Source organism: Helobdella robusta (assembly GCF_000326865.2).
Source record: "Helobdella robusta unplaced genomic scaffold HELROscaffold_2, whole genome shotgun sequence".
NCBI classification, from domain to species: Eukaryota; Metazoa; Annelida; class Clitellata; order Rhynchobdellida; family Glossiphoniidae; genus Helobdella; species Helobdella robusta.
Genome location: NW_008704083.1, coordinates 700570 through 715253, shown reverse-complemented (window position 1 = coordinate 715253; position 14684 = coordinate 700570). Strand labels below are relative to the sequence as shown.

The 14684-nt window shown below is 33.1% G+C and overlaps 1 protein-coding gene across 1 annotated transcript; it reads left to right on the top strand.

The window, feature by feature from the left end:
• The first annotated feature begins 8710 nt into the window (after positions 1 to 8710).
• Positions 8711 to 14684, top strand: HELRODRAFT_105872 (hypothetical protein). Its single transcript, XM_009016984.1, has 14 exons — positions 8711 to 9063; positions 9151 to 9223; positions 9378 to 9499; positions 9616 to 9698; positions 10036 to 10129; positions 11353 to 11447; positions 11757 to 11815; positions 12101 to 12224; positions 12514 to 12606; positions 12857 to 12979; positions 13215 to 13322; positions 13815 to 13933; positions 14096 to 14145; positions 14368 to 14684. The coding sequence occupies exons 1-14, from the start codon at positions 8857 to 8859 to the stop codon at positions 14515 to 14517; spliced, it is 1500 nt and encodes a 499-aa protein (XP_009015232.1). The 5' UTR covers positions 8711 to 8856; the 3' UTR covers positions 14518 to 14684.

Genomic DNA, 14684 nt, shown 5'->3' with positions numbered 1-14684 from the left:
TCGGTATCGTGTATTCGAATAATTTGGTATTGTGTATTTACATGTATTGTATTTGGTACGTACGTACACACATACTCACACACATACTCACACACACACGCGCGCGCGCACACACACACACACATGCACGCACATACACACGAGACAGAAAGACAAAAGAAAGAGGGAGAAGGAGAGAAGGATGACACAAAAAACAGCTAAACCACGAAGAAAACATGCCAAAAATGCATAAAATAATTTCATTTTAGATCTGACCTCTTGACCTCCCTGTGTCATTTTTTTTATTATTTTTATTCGCGGTGTTTTTTTGGCGGGAAGAGGAAAGTTTTTTTTGAGAAAAAAAAGAGAGAGAAAAAAAATTGCGACGTCCAAAACAAATATAAAATATGTATGAGGTGCTTGCTGGTGACGCGTATGTATGCATGTATTTATGTATGATTGCATCACTCGCTTTCTCTCTCTCTCTCTCTCTCTCTCTCCTCTCTCTCTCTCTCATTTCATTTATTATATTTCATTTTTTAGACTCGCAGAAAGAGAAAGAGAGAAGAAAGAGAATGGACGGTGTGAACAAGCCAAAAATAGAACAAGTAAAGTAGAAGAAGAATGAGAAAAGATAGATAGATAGACAGACAGATATATAGATAGAAAAATAGATAGAGAGACAGACAGACAGACCGACAGACAGATAGATAGGTAGATGAGAAAGAGAGAGAGAGAGAGAAAAAAAGAGCGAAAGAAAAGTTTTTTTAAAAAAATATAATTGAAAAATTCAAAGAAAATGACGGACGAAAAAGGAAAAAAAACTAAACAGACAAATATAATAAGAAAAACAAGATAACGTTTAAAATTTAAAAAACTAACAATAAACAATATAAAAAACATAAAAAACGAATATAAACCACAACTAAAGCCATCATTTCGATTGACAAACATCAAATCAAAACGAACGGAATTGCTAATAAATTAAAAATTAATTAACCTAACTAACTAATAAATTTATTTATTAAATAGTTAGTCAATCAATTAATTAATTAATTTAATTAACTTGAAATTAAAAATTAATACATTAAAAAATTTAATTGAAATCACGTTGCTACATGGGGCGTTGCCTCACCGATCAATGCAACGAGAAAAAAAAACAAATCGACCTAAATGACGACGACGATGATGAAATGAAGATGATGATATGAAAATGATGATGATGGTATGAAAATGATGATGATGATACTGATGATGACGATGGTGATAATGATGATGATGGATGGATAAGAGCGGTTATAGACAACGTTTTTAAATTCGCCACAAAAAATCGAACTATAGTGCACAGTACCTAATAATTACTGGCCAGTCAGTCTATTTTTGCTTAATACGTCAATTTTCGGCAATTTTTTCACTAAAAACTGAGTTTTACTGACTTTTAATAAAAATACTGCTCCCAACGGAAAGTCCATGGCTCAATCCCGTGATCCAGATCCGCCACTAGATGAAAAATGTTTCAAAAAAAGAAACAATCCTGGGATCGCAGTAGAAAATATTCCATCTCATTTAGAATAAAACTACATTGAAAGCACTGAGACGAACGTAAGAACAAACTAAAAAACATAAAAAGATATACACGCGCATACATTCAAGCGCACGTACACATACACATACACACACACGCACAAAAACATAATACTCTTAACAAATACACTTATTTGCACTTACCATCTTGCGCTATTATATTAAAAGAATTCGAACTACACAAAACACATACATACAGACACACACACGTACACACGAACACACACACACACACGTACACACACACGAACATCCACGCAGACACGTAACACGTAATAGCGAGTCTGGTAACATAACAAGAGAAAATTTCATTGAAAATCTACTTCAACATATGCCGCCGTTGTTATTGGAGTTAGGCTTTTGTGTATGTACGTGTGTACGTGTGTGTGTGTGTGTAAGTGTGTGTACGAGTGTATGAGTGTGTATATGCGTGTAGTGTGTATGAGTGTGTATATAAGTCTGTATGTGTGCATGTGCATACAAGTGTCTACGTGTGTGTTTACTAAGGTGGTGACGACAACGACGATGGTGAATAAAGGGATGTGTACGATGGTGAAGATGAAGACGACGGCAAAAGATGATGAAGAGGAGGAGGAAGACGACGACGACGATGGCGTGTGTTTTTATTTTTTAGAAATTTATACCTCAGTTTTAACATTCGCTGCAGCTTACATTTGATGAAGTCGAATGAGATTCTAATATTTTTACAGTGACGTCATTTTATATTTTTGCCACTGCTACCATCATTATTACTGTTGTCATTATTATAATTATTATTATTATATATATTGTTTTTTTAATTAACTTTTTTTAATTTATTCTTCGTTATTTCATTCAATCACGCTGAAAGTGAAAAGTTAAGCATGCGCGTGGGTAGATGTATGTAGTATCGTTTTTAATGACTTGCGGATGTTGTCATTGGTGTTTTTGTTGATGCTGTTGTTGTTTGTTGTAGTTGTTGTTTGTTGTTGTTGCTTTTTTGTTTTTGTTTTCAATTCTTTTTCGGTCAACGCTTTTTCCATGTTTTGATTTATTTCGACTTTGAAATGTTTGTCTTGCCTAGTGGAAAAATTTTCCGAAGGAAATTAATTTGTGGATTTTGTTTTTAAGTTTAAAAGTTGGCAAACTATTTATACCAAAAATGTGTGTGCATGTGTATGTACGTGCGTGTTTATGTACGTGCGTGTTTGCGTCGTGTGTACGTGTTGATCAAGGTTGTGCCGGTGTGCGGTGGCAGTTTCAAGTTCGTCGGCTCTCTCCCTTTAATATGAAAAGATGAATCAGGATTCGGTCTAAATCAATTATAACGAAGATAGCAATGAGTGTGTGTGTGTGTGTATGTGTGATTTGGGGAGGAATCTGTATAAGCATATATACACACACACACTCACTCACACATACACAAACACACATAAAAACACACATACACTTGTATTGTATATTCATCAAAAATACATGAAAGTTCACATTGAAATATGCTGTAAATCAAAATCAGACATTTTCAAACACGTACAAAAGGTGAACACAAAAGTTACAAACTAAGGTGACATATTTTTATTTTGCCACATAAAAAACGAAACGAAATGAAACGAAACGAGATGAATTTAATCTAAAATTAAATATGAAAAGTTGATTAATGAAATCAAAAGTTGATGAAAATGAAAAAAAAATACAAAGACATCATTTTGAAAACAGTTGGTAATAAACTTCATACAACTCGTTCGTGTGCGCTGTGCGTATGTGTGTAAATATGAGTATTTACTTGTGTGTGTGTGTGTGTGTGCGTGTGTACGTGTAAATATACTTGAAAGTGAATAATTCTCTTAGAGTGTGTATCTTTATGTTATTTATTAATCTATTCATTTATTTATGCGTATACAGACATGTAAGCTAGAAATAAACAAATGAATTAGTATCAATCAATCAATCAATCAATCAATCAATCAATCAATCAATCAATCAATCAATCAATCAATCAATCAATCAATCAATCAATCAATCAATCAATCAATCAATCAATCAATCAATCAATCAATCAATCAATCAATCAATCAATCAATCAATCAATCAATCAATCAATCAATCAATCAATCAATCAATCAATCAATCAATCAATCAATCAATCAATCAATCAATCAATCAATCAATCAATCAATCAATCAATCAATCAATCAATCAATCAATCAATCAATCAATCAATCAATCAATCAATCAATCAATCAATCAATCAATCAATCAATCAATCAATCAATCAATGTATTTTTACATATTTGTGTGTGGGTGAGTTTGTGTGTGTATGTATGTTTGCGTGCGTGTGTGTGTGTATGTGCGTGTGTATTTTTATAAAATAAATGATGTCAATGTATTTGTGGGCGCTGAGAAAAAAAAGGATGATCGATGGATCAGTCATAATGATGATAAGGAGGAGGAGATAATGGTGACGAGTAAGACGATGACGATGATGATGAAGATGATGATAATGATAATAATTATGATGATGATTGTGATGATGACGAGGATTGTGATGATGACTGTGATGATGATGATAATTATAATGATTGTGATTATGATGACGATGACGATTGTGATGATGACTGTGATTATTGTGATGATGATTGGGATGATGATTTTGGCTAAGGTGATTATTGCAACATGATAACAAAGACTCTCAATAATACTAATGACGATGATGACGAAAATGTGAACGGCCTAAACGATAGGTACCTAGTTAAACAGACGCGATTTTACATGCCAGTGTATATAAATACTTACACATATGTACAACCAAAAAAACACATACACACACATACATACATGCATACACACACATAAAAACTATTTCTGAAACATATATACACACACATGCACACATACATACCTACATGTAGTGCACACACACACTTCTTACGGAAAATGAAATACGTTAAAATAAATAAAAAGAAAAAAAAGGAAATAGACAGCGTACTCCATAAACAAATTAAATTAATGGTGTGGAGTTGGATAATTTATTTGGAAACATTAATATGCTTTTAAAGGAGGAACGCTTCTTATCTTCCAGTTTGTCTGCGTATCGTCGAATCTGTATGTGCAGGTCTGTCTGTTGTATTGATAGATAGATAGATAGACAGACAGACAGACAGACAGATAAATAGATAGATAGATAGATAGATAGATAGATAGATAGATAGATAGATAGATAGATAGATAGATAGATAGATAGATAGATAGATAGATAGATAGATAGATAGATAGATAGATAGATAGATAGATAGATAGATAGATAGATAGATAGATAGATAGATAGATAGATAGATAGATAGATAGATAGATAGATAGATAGATAGATAGATAGATAGATAGATAGATAGATAGATAGATAGATAGATAGATAGATAGATAGATAGATAGATAGATAGATAGATAGATAGATAGATAGATAGATAGATAGATAGATAGATAGATAGATAGATAGATAGATAGACAAACATACAGATAGATAGATAAAACTCATATTTATATATTTGTAGAAGAACTAGTCTCACAACAAAAATTACGAAATGTGCGCAACTCCAGAAGCCAACTATATGAAAAGTACTTACTAGGTACTAGTGTACTTAGTACTTGAAAGTACACTCTGCACGTAAGAATAACATTAAGTACACACGTACTTAATGGTCATTTTGGATAATTCAAAAGCACTTCCTAATAGTGTAACAGTAAACGAGTATGGTTAAATAAAATTATTAAGAAAAATGGCAGTAGTTCTATGGTGTGGATTTTAAGCTTGTCAACATGTTCATTTGTATGTGTGTGTGCGTACGTGCGTGTGTTCGTACGTGTGTGTGTGTGCGTACGTGCGTGTGTGTGTGTAAGCGACATTAATAACAATGGAAGTGGAAAGATAATAAATAGAGTCTTGGCGCTAATTGGGGCCTGAAGATAAACGCTCAAACATCCGGTTCTCTGCAGAAGGAAAAATATAATGGATGGACGGATGGATGGAAAAATGAACGAAAAAACAAGTGAATGAACGGATGAATGAATGAATAGCTAAATGGATGAATATATAGATATATGAATGGATGAAAGAATGTAAGGATGAATAAATAAAAGAGTTTTATTTTCAGCCCCACTAGCCTTATCAATATCGTCGTCGTCATCTTCATAATCATCATCAACGTCACCAATATTGTTGTCATCATTATCATCGTTATCACCATCCCCGTCGTCATCATCATCGTCATCGTCACAAGCAAGTGTAACATAAATTTGAATAGCTTCCAACAGTCAATAGATAAACAAATCAGATGGTAACAGTTTCACAATGAAAAATACAAAAAACGCAGATATAAACACACCTAGGCAAACATACGTATATACACGAACACACAAAAACATACATGCATCTACCAAAAATAACATACATACGTGTACAGTACAATTGTGTATTAAACGTAAACATATACAGATATATGTGAACAAGCTTACATACAGAAGTACACGTACACAAATAAACACACACGCATGCACGCACACATGCACGCACACACGCACGTTTGCGAGTGGAGAAATATGGCAACATCTGCATTTATGCAGCGATTTTTATATCAAAATAACTTCTAGGAGCAGGTATAAAATGCAAAGAATAGGAAGGTATTGTGTATAATAGGCATTATGTATTATTATCTTTTAATAACTCAACACGTACGCGCATGAACTTATGCATAAACACGCAAGCGTATTGAGTATATTAATAAGATACGCGCGTCGAAATGGTTTATTACTCTTAAATGAATGCATGCTAATACATACATATATATATATATACATATATATATACACACACACGCACACACAAAGACATACACATACAAATACTAACACGAATACAAAAACATACGCGCGCGCACACACACACACGCACACACAAACGTACACACTATCAATAAGACTTAGGCTCCGAACGAACGGACACTCATTTTTTACTTGATTAAATCTTCTCAAGGTGTTCGGATGAATAAAAGCTAGTACCTACAAATACGGGCGATACAAAATATACTGAAAATTAGCAACAATAATAATAATAATAATACCACTAGCAGCAACAACAGCAGCAGCAACAGCAGCAACAACAACAGCAAAACCATCAACAATGAAGTCATCATCAACGTCAACAACAGCAACAACAACAAAATTTAACTTTAACACGTATCGTTGTTCGATAATCTTGAGCCATTGTTTCCGCGATTTACGATTCACCAAGCCCACACGCACAAAAACACACACATACACACGCACAAAAACACACACACACACACACGCACCCACACACGTATGTAGGCTATGCGTGGCTAGCACGCATTGATTTAATAATCCATCTATAGCATTACCTTAATTTGAGTGTAATTAAATTGGCGTTAATACCAACGAACGTATAATGTACATGCGTATACTAGGTATTCTACTGGGTATATATATATATATATATATATATATATATATATATACATATATATATATATATATATATATGTAGGAAGTTAAACTAATGCGGAACATGCTGTGATTTTCATCAATAATTGCATTTCTGACAGTCTCAATCCGTCAGAAATCTTAATATAGCAAATAATTTTGATATTTTTATTACCATCATCATCATCATCATCATCATCATAGTCGTTGTAGGCACTACTATCATCCTCATTATCATCGTCGTCATCATCATCATTATCAATATTTGATAGGTTTTTTGCAATAAAAGAAAAAAAAAATTGTTTTTCACAATTAAATATAAAACATTTTTATTATTGTCATAATAATCAATTTTATTATTATTGTTATTATTATTTTTCTCATACCAGCACCAATCAATTATTCATAAGGCAAAAGTAATTAGTGTATTAGTGCATGCCATCTTGTTCATATCTTTGCTTTGGTATTTGTATTGTATCAGGTACTATTTATATTAGGTATTTGTATAATGGGCTTTATTGGTGAATTTTGCATCTATATATTTGGTAAGATCTATAGATTTTTGTTAGTTTGTATTAGAATTAAGCAAGATATATGTATGTTTAACATTTGTATGTTTGACATTTGAATATATGGAATTCTATGATAGGTATCTGTATTGAATTAGGTATTCGTATGGTATTAGGTATTTGTGTATAATCAATTTATGCGGGGTTGTATTAATTGGTGTGTTTTTTTTTAACTAACCTATGAAGGAGAGCAATGGTGAGAGCTGTAAAGATTAAAATAAAAAAATTTATTAGTAAATTGAATTCATAAAACACTTTTTAATATATGTCAATTGCTTTATTAAAAATAATTTTATTGTATTGTATACCATAGTATAGTACAATACAAAAATATACTAAATATAACTATGTATCATTATATACATACATATATATATATATATATATATATATACATTGTATATTATTACTATATTAAAGTACAGTAAACAATTTAACAGTGAATTGATAATAATAATTTGATTATTAAATAAATAATAAACAATTGAAACATGGGTCAAATAAATTTATTTTTCAAAAAATATAATAATTAACCACTAATTATATATTATATTAACCAGTGAATATAATGAGCAGATTATATGGATCAGATATGAAATTTTTGAGGCCAGAAAATTCATCATTAGCAATTGTAGTAGTAGTAGCAGTAGTTGTACAAGTTGCAGTAACATTTTTAAACTTTTTACTACTAAATTTACCCTTATGAGATTTATCAAAAGTGACCATATTTAAAAATTTAAATAAGATATTTTTTTTTTTATAATTTTGAAATAATTTCCAAAACAATAAAGTTTTGAAAAAGTTTTGCTATCAACTGTTAAAGCATCACCAAGCTAACCAAATATATATACATATATATATGTATATATTATATACACATATAGTGTAAAAGTTCAGTGCTTCCATGCTAATACCTAAAAATTCTAAAATTCGAAGTTTATCGAAATTTTAGTAAAAATTTAACCATAAATATTTTTTAAATTATTAATTTGTTTTTTATTTGCTTGAAAAAGGCGCATTTAATAAATTTAGTCAATTGATCCTTCCAAAGAATAAGATAAAATTTGTTTTTAACGTTATTAGTTCTTTGCCGAGCAAAAGCGATAATTCAAAATAACAATCTAGACCGGTTGAATTTTCGTAATTTCTAATAAGTTTAATACAACTAGTTTGGTAACGTATATTAATATTTTTACCATATCTACACCGTACTTTTTGTTTGTTGGTCAGAGAAAATAGAAAATACAAAAAAATGTCTGACGATGAAGAAATGGTACCTAGGCAGATTAGGAATAAAATTATTCATTACGGTAGTTTAGAAGAGAATATCGCCTCAATCCGAAACAGTGCGGCCAGCGAGGCTGCAAAAATCAGCAAACATGAAGTCTTGGAAACAACAGATTTTATGGATAGTGAAGTTAGGCAAGAACAGCTGGAGGAATATGAGAAACGTAAGAAGGTTAGTGTATAAAAATTTTTTTTTATAATTTAACTTCTTAATTATATTAAAGTAAAGTATTTATAAATTATTTGATAACTTATTCAGGCTCGTCTTATACACGTCTCTACTGATGACTCGGAAGTGAAAGCCCAGCTGAGACAATTGGGAGAACCAATTTGTTAGTTTTAGTACTAACCAACAAGGAATTATATTATCATAATATAATATAACAATTAAAATAATATAATAATTACCAGCATCTTCATATTATTTTGTCAAATTAAATAAATCTATCACAAATAAAATTTAAATTTATTTTCTTTTTTTTTTAGGTTATTTCGGTGAAGGCCCGGCTGACAGGAGAGATCGATTGAGGGAGTTGTTGGCCCTTAGGGGACAGAATCTTCTGAAGAAAAAGAAAGAGGAGCTGGCCCCTAAGAAGGCTAAACAAGAGGTTAAAGTTCATAATCATCGTCATAACCATAATTATCATCATATTCATCATCATCCTAATCAATAGCATTATCATCATAATCATAAATTACCACCATGATCACCATCATGTGACAGTCGGAAAAGGTAACATGGTACCACGAGGGTAAGACTTCATTGCAAGAGGCACGAGCCTGGATAGCTAACTACTCCATAATCAGGTTGGGGGTTTTGATGATGATGACGATGGTGATGATGATGATGGTGATGAGGACGGTGATGACAATAGTGATGGTGATGATGAAGATGGTGATGGTGGTGACGATGATGATGACGACGAAGATGGTTGTTGTGATGATGATGATGACTATGACTAAGATGAAAAGGACCGTGTGGATGATGATGAATAATTGTTGTTGGGATTGAAATACAAATTAATAGATAGTATAACACATTACACTATAAATTATTACAAATTTATTATTAAACGCCATAATATATTATTACATAATTAATAAATAAATTATGAAATTAATTATATTTAAAAAAACTGAACAGAGCAGCTGAAAGGATAAAGATTGCGAAAGAAGAGAAACTTCTACCGACCAGTGTTGTCAACACTAAGCTACAAGATCTATTCAAACGTAATAGGGTCAGTTCATTTTAATGATTTTCTTGTAAAATGGTAGTGGTACACTGGCTAAGATGCTCGGCTGTGATATTGCAGATAACGTGTTTGAATACAAGGGTACCCCCGTGTGATGTATTGGTTCATGTGCATTCAACGAATGCTCTGTATATCTGTGTGTGTTTGTGTGTGTGTTCACATACATTCACACTCACTTAAAACTAGGGATGCATCGGATTCAGGTTTTTCAAATCCGGCCGGGCCCGGACTTGGCCGGATTTAAAATTCAAAAACCGGCCGGAGCCGGATTTTAGTTACCGTTTTACATACGTTAGAAAAAATACATTTACGGTTATCTACATGTTGAACATCAAAAAATAACACCTAGCAAATAGTTATTTAATTCAAATATATGAATAAGTTGTGTGATATGCCAAATTCTGTACACAAAGATCAGCTTATAATTTATGCATATTTGCATAACCCAAGTTAAAGCACAAAGAAAATTGTCCAGCTAACCGCACAATTAGTGATGTTGTAATTATGTGTCATGTATACCTAGCCTAACCTTTAACATACCATGTTCTTAAATTATGTGCTTATGTATCTCTCTCTCTCTCTCTCTCTCTCTCTCTCTCTCTCTCTCTCTCTCTCTCTCTCTCTCTCTAAATATATATATATATATATATATATATCTTTATATATATATATATTAAGATATATATATATATATATATTATGTAGCTATATGATCCGTCATGTGCAATTATCAATATATAGTATATACACGTGCACAAGTTCTTTTACACAAAGATCAACTTATAATTTATGCATAACCCATGTTATAGCATAAAGAAAATTGTCCAGATTACCTCACAATTAGTGATGTTGTTATTATGTGTCATGTATGCCTTTAGCTTAGCCTTAGCCTTTAACTTATTGACATAAAATTAATTGAATTCAATAAAATTTTTTTTTCTATTTTTAACATTTTTAAAAGTTGATAGACGCTTAAATCCGGCCACCAAATCCGGCTGGGGCCGGATTCGACCGGATTTGAAAAAAGCCGGATTTTGGCCGGAGCCGGGGCCGAACTTCGGTGCATCCCTACTTAAAACAAAAAAATACACATAAACACACTCTTACAAACACGCATTTACAAACACGTACTTTTTTAATTAAACGCACATAAACGTCATAAATATTTACACACACATACACAAACAAATACACACACACACATACAGATGACGTCATTAATATTCAGCCAAATAGCAGACTCCAGGCCAATATCTTACTGCTCATTCTCACCTAACAGTGCATTACTGGCTACTGCCTCGTGGTAAGCATTTATTTTATTATTTATTATTCATAATAATAATAATATTATTATTATTATTATTATTATTATTTATAATTTATGATTGTTGTTTTTGTTGTATAATATAATTATATTTCATTAATATTTTTAGACGTTTAGACTCTTATAGTAGGCCCTGTGACGTTATGTTGTTTTTTTTTTCAAGGAATTTTTGTCTCAATAAAATTTCGTCTCGTTTCGAGACGTCTCGTCTCGTTTTAGGACGTCTCGTTTCGTTTGCAGTCGTTTCGTTTTGTCTCGATTTTGTTGATTGAATACTTTGTTTAATAGGAATGGACTTTGCAAACTCTGGTCTATACCTGAATGTGAAGAGTTAAGGGTTCTCAGAGGTTTGTTTGTTTGTCTGTCTGTCTGTTTGTTTGTCTGTTTGTTTGTTCGTTCGTTTGTTGGCTTGTTCACTTGTTTGTATGTTTGAAAGTTTGTTTTATTATGTCAATTTTTATGTGTATGACTGTCATTTAGATGTATGTTTTGTTTGTTTGTGTGTATTATATTCGTTGTTATGTTTTTAGGTTGGTCCGTTTGTTTGTATGTATGTTTATTTTGTTTGTTGTATGTTGGTTTGTATGCATGTTTATACTTTTGTATATATGTTTGTATGTTTTTTGTCTCAGGCCACAGCACTCAAGTCGGCTGTGTGTCATTCCACCCACAGTCAACTCTATCCATATCTGAAGATTGCTGCAATCTAGCTACATGTGCACACGATGGCACTGTGAAGTTATGGTCTCTTAAGGGGTTTGTATGTTTGTTTGTATGTTTGTTTGTTTGTATGTATGTTGGTTTGTTTGTATGTTTGTTTGTATGTTTGTTATTATACTTGTTTGTTTTTATACTTGTTTGTTTGATTATACACTTGTTTGTTAACGTATTTGCCTATTTATATGAATGTGTATCTGTTAACTTCTTCACGCATCATCTAACTGTAGCCAATAACATTGTTACAATATTGATAATAATAACAATAAGAGAGAGACAATGACCTTTAACCTATAAGAATTAATTATGATAATTGTTATTTAACCAGTGAGACACCGATGGACAGCATCGAAGGCCATGAACCAAACAGGGTGACCAAGGCAGTCTTCCATCCATCGGGCAAATTCTTGGCTACTTGCTGGTCAGTTTATGTAGTCGTTGGTTGGTGTGTGCGTGTGTATGTGTGTGCGTGCGTGTGTGCGCGCGCGTGTGTGTGAATTGACATTTACTATTGTTAGTATTGCTATTAATTGAATTTATCGTAATACGCTTGTATGTATGAAACAATTTAAGAAGCTGAACACACACACACTCACACAGACACACACACTCACACATACTCACACATACACACACGCTCACGACGCATACACAACACACTCCTGAATCAGTTTTGATAGCTCCTGGCGTTTTTTTGACCTTGAACTTAAAGAAGAAATTCTGCATCAAGAAGGTCATTGCGGTCCAGTTTATGATATATCATTCCAGTGTGATGGTTCGCTAGCTCTTACTGGGTAGGATTGTGTGTGCATGCGTGTGCGTGTGTGTGTGCATGCATGTGAGTGTGTATCATCATCGTTATCATTATAATCATTACCTTCACTCTTATGGTCATCATCATCATCCTAGTGACCATCATCATCATTGTAGTGAACATTCCATCGTCATCACCTTCGTTATCATCATCATCCTTATCATTATCATCATCGTCATCATCATCTTATCATCATCATCATCACCTCCCATCAGTGCAACGGATTCGTTTGGGAGGCTGTGGGACTTGCGGACTGGGAGGTGTGTCATGTTCCTGGAGGGCCATCTCAAGTCCATCCTTACCCTTGACTTCTCGCCAAACGGGTCGGTGATGATGACGACGATGATCATGCTGGTTGTGATGATGATGCTGGTTGTGATGATGCTGCTGGCTGTGATGATAATGATGATGGTAATGATGATGGTAATGATGATGGTAATGATGATGACGATGATGCCGGTTGTAACGATGATTGTGATGACAATGAGGAATCTGATTGGTGTTAATGATGATTAAAATGCTGATGACGTAGGTGAAATTACGTCATCATCATCGCCACTGCCACATCATCATCACCACCATCACTATCTTATCATCATCATCACTACCTCATCATCATCATCATCACTACCTCATCATCATCACTACCCCATCATCATCATCATTTTCACTGCCCTTTCATCATCATGACTGCCCTATCATCATCATCATCACTACCCCATCATCATCATCATCATTGCCCAATCATCATCATCACTGCCCTATCATCATCATCATGTCTGCCACATCGTCGTCGTCATCTTCATCGCCACTAGGTACCAGGCAGCAACGGGTAGCGAGGACCATTCAGTGAAGATCTGGGATATGAGGCAGAGAGGCTGCCTGTATACCATACCCGCCCATACTAACATCGTGTCTAGAGTCAGGTTTCAACGTTAGTCCTGATTATGTTTGAGTGAATGAGTGAGTGAACGATGAGTGAAAAATGAATGCGTGAAGGAGTGAGTGAAAAATGAATGACTGAATTATTGAATGAGGGAATGAAAGAAGGAATAGACAAATGCATTATATGTATTGTTATATTTTCATTTTCCAGGGAACACAGGTCTGTATTTAGTTAGCTCTTCTTATGACAAGACCGCAAAGGTGCTAGACGTTTTACTCATTTATTTCATTCATTCATTAAATTAATTACTCGTACCTTCCTTCATCTTTAATTCATTCAGAATTGATAAATTTCATAACACCATCAATTCACCCCCATTGTTTATCCCATTCTTAAATCAATTCACTCATCCATCCATCCATCATTAAATTCATTCATTCATTCATTTACTCATTCATTCATTTATTGATCCATGCACCCAGATCTGGAACCACCCTAATTGGTCGCCCTCCCAGGCCCTGGCAAGTCACGAGGGCAGGGTCATGTCATGTGACGTGTCAGCTGACGACAAGTACATTGCCACCACTACCTACGACAAATCGTTCAAGTTGTGGTCGCCCGACTATAATTAGCTATAATAATTGTCATAATTATTGCTATTTATTATTGTTATTATTATTTGTTTATTATGATTTGAACAGGATTAAACTGTTTCATTAAGAAGACAGTTAATAATAATATTTGTAATTTGTTAGTAGCAAATGTTTGATCATCGATTGAATGAAAAGTTGGAAGTGAA

What these genes read in the sequence shown, in the direction of transcription:
- HELRODRAFT_105872 (XM_009016984.1), top strand. Translation starts at nt 8,857, where the DNA reads ATGTCTGACGATGAAGAAATGGTACCTAGGCAGATTAGGAATAAAATT. An exon ending in AATATGAGAAACGTAAGAAG is followed by an intron (nt 9,064 to 9,150) that starts GTTAGTGTATAA and finishes TAACTTATTCAG; the next exon opens with GCTCGTCTTATACACGTCTC. An exon ending in TTACTGGCTACTGCCTCGTG is followed by an intron (nt 11,448 to 11,756) that starts GTAAGCATTTAT and finishes TTTGTTTAATAG; the next exon opens with GAATGGACTTTGCAAACTCT.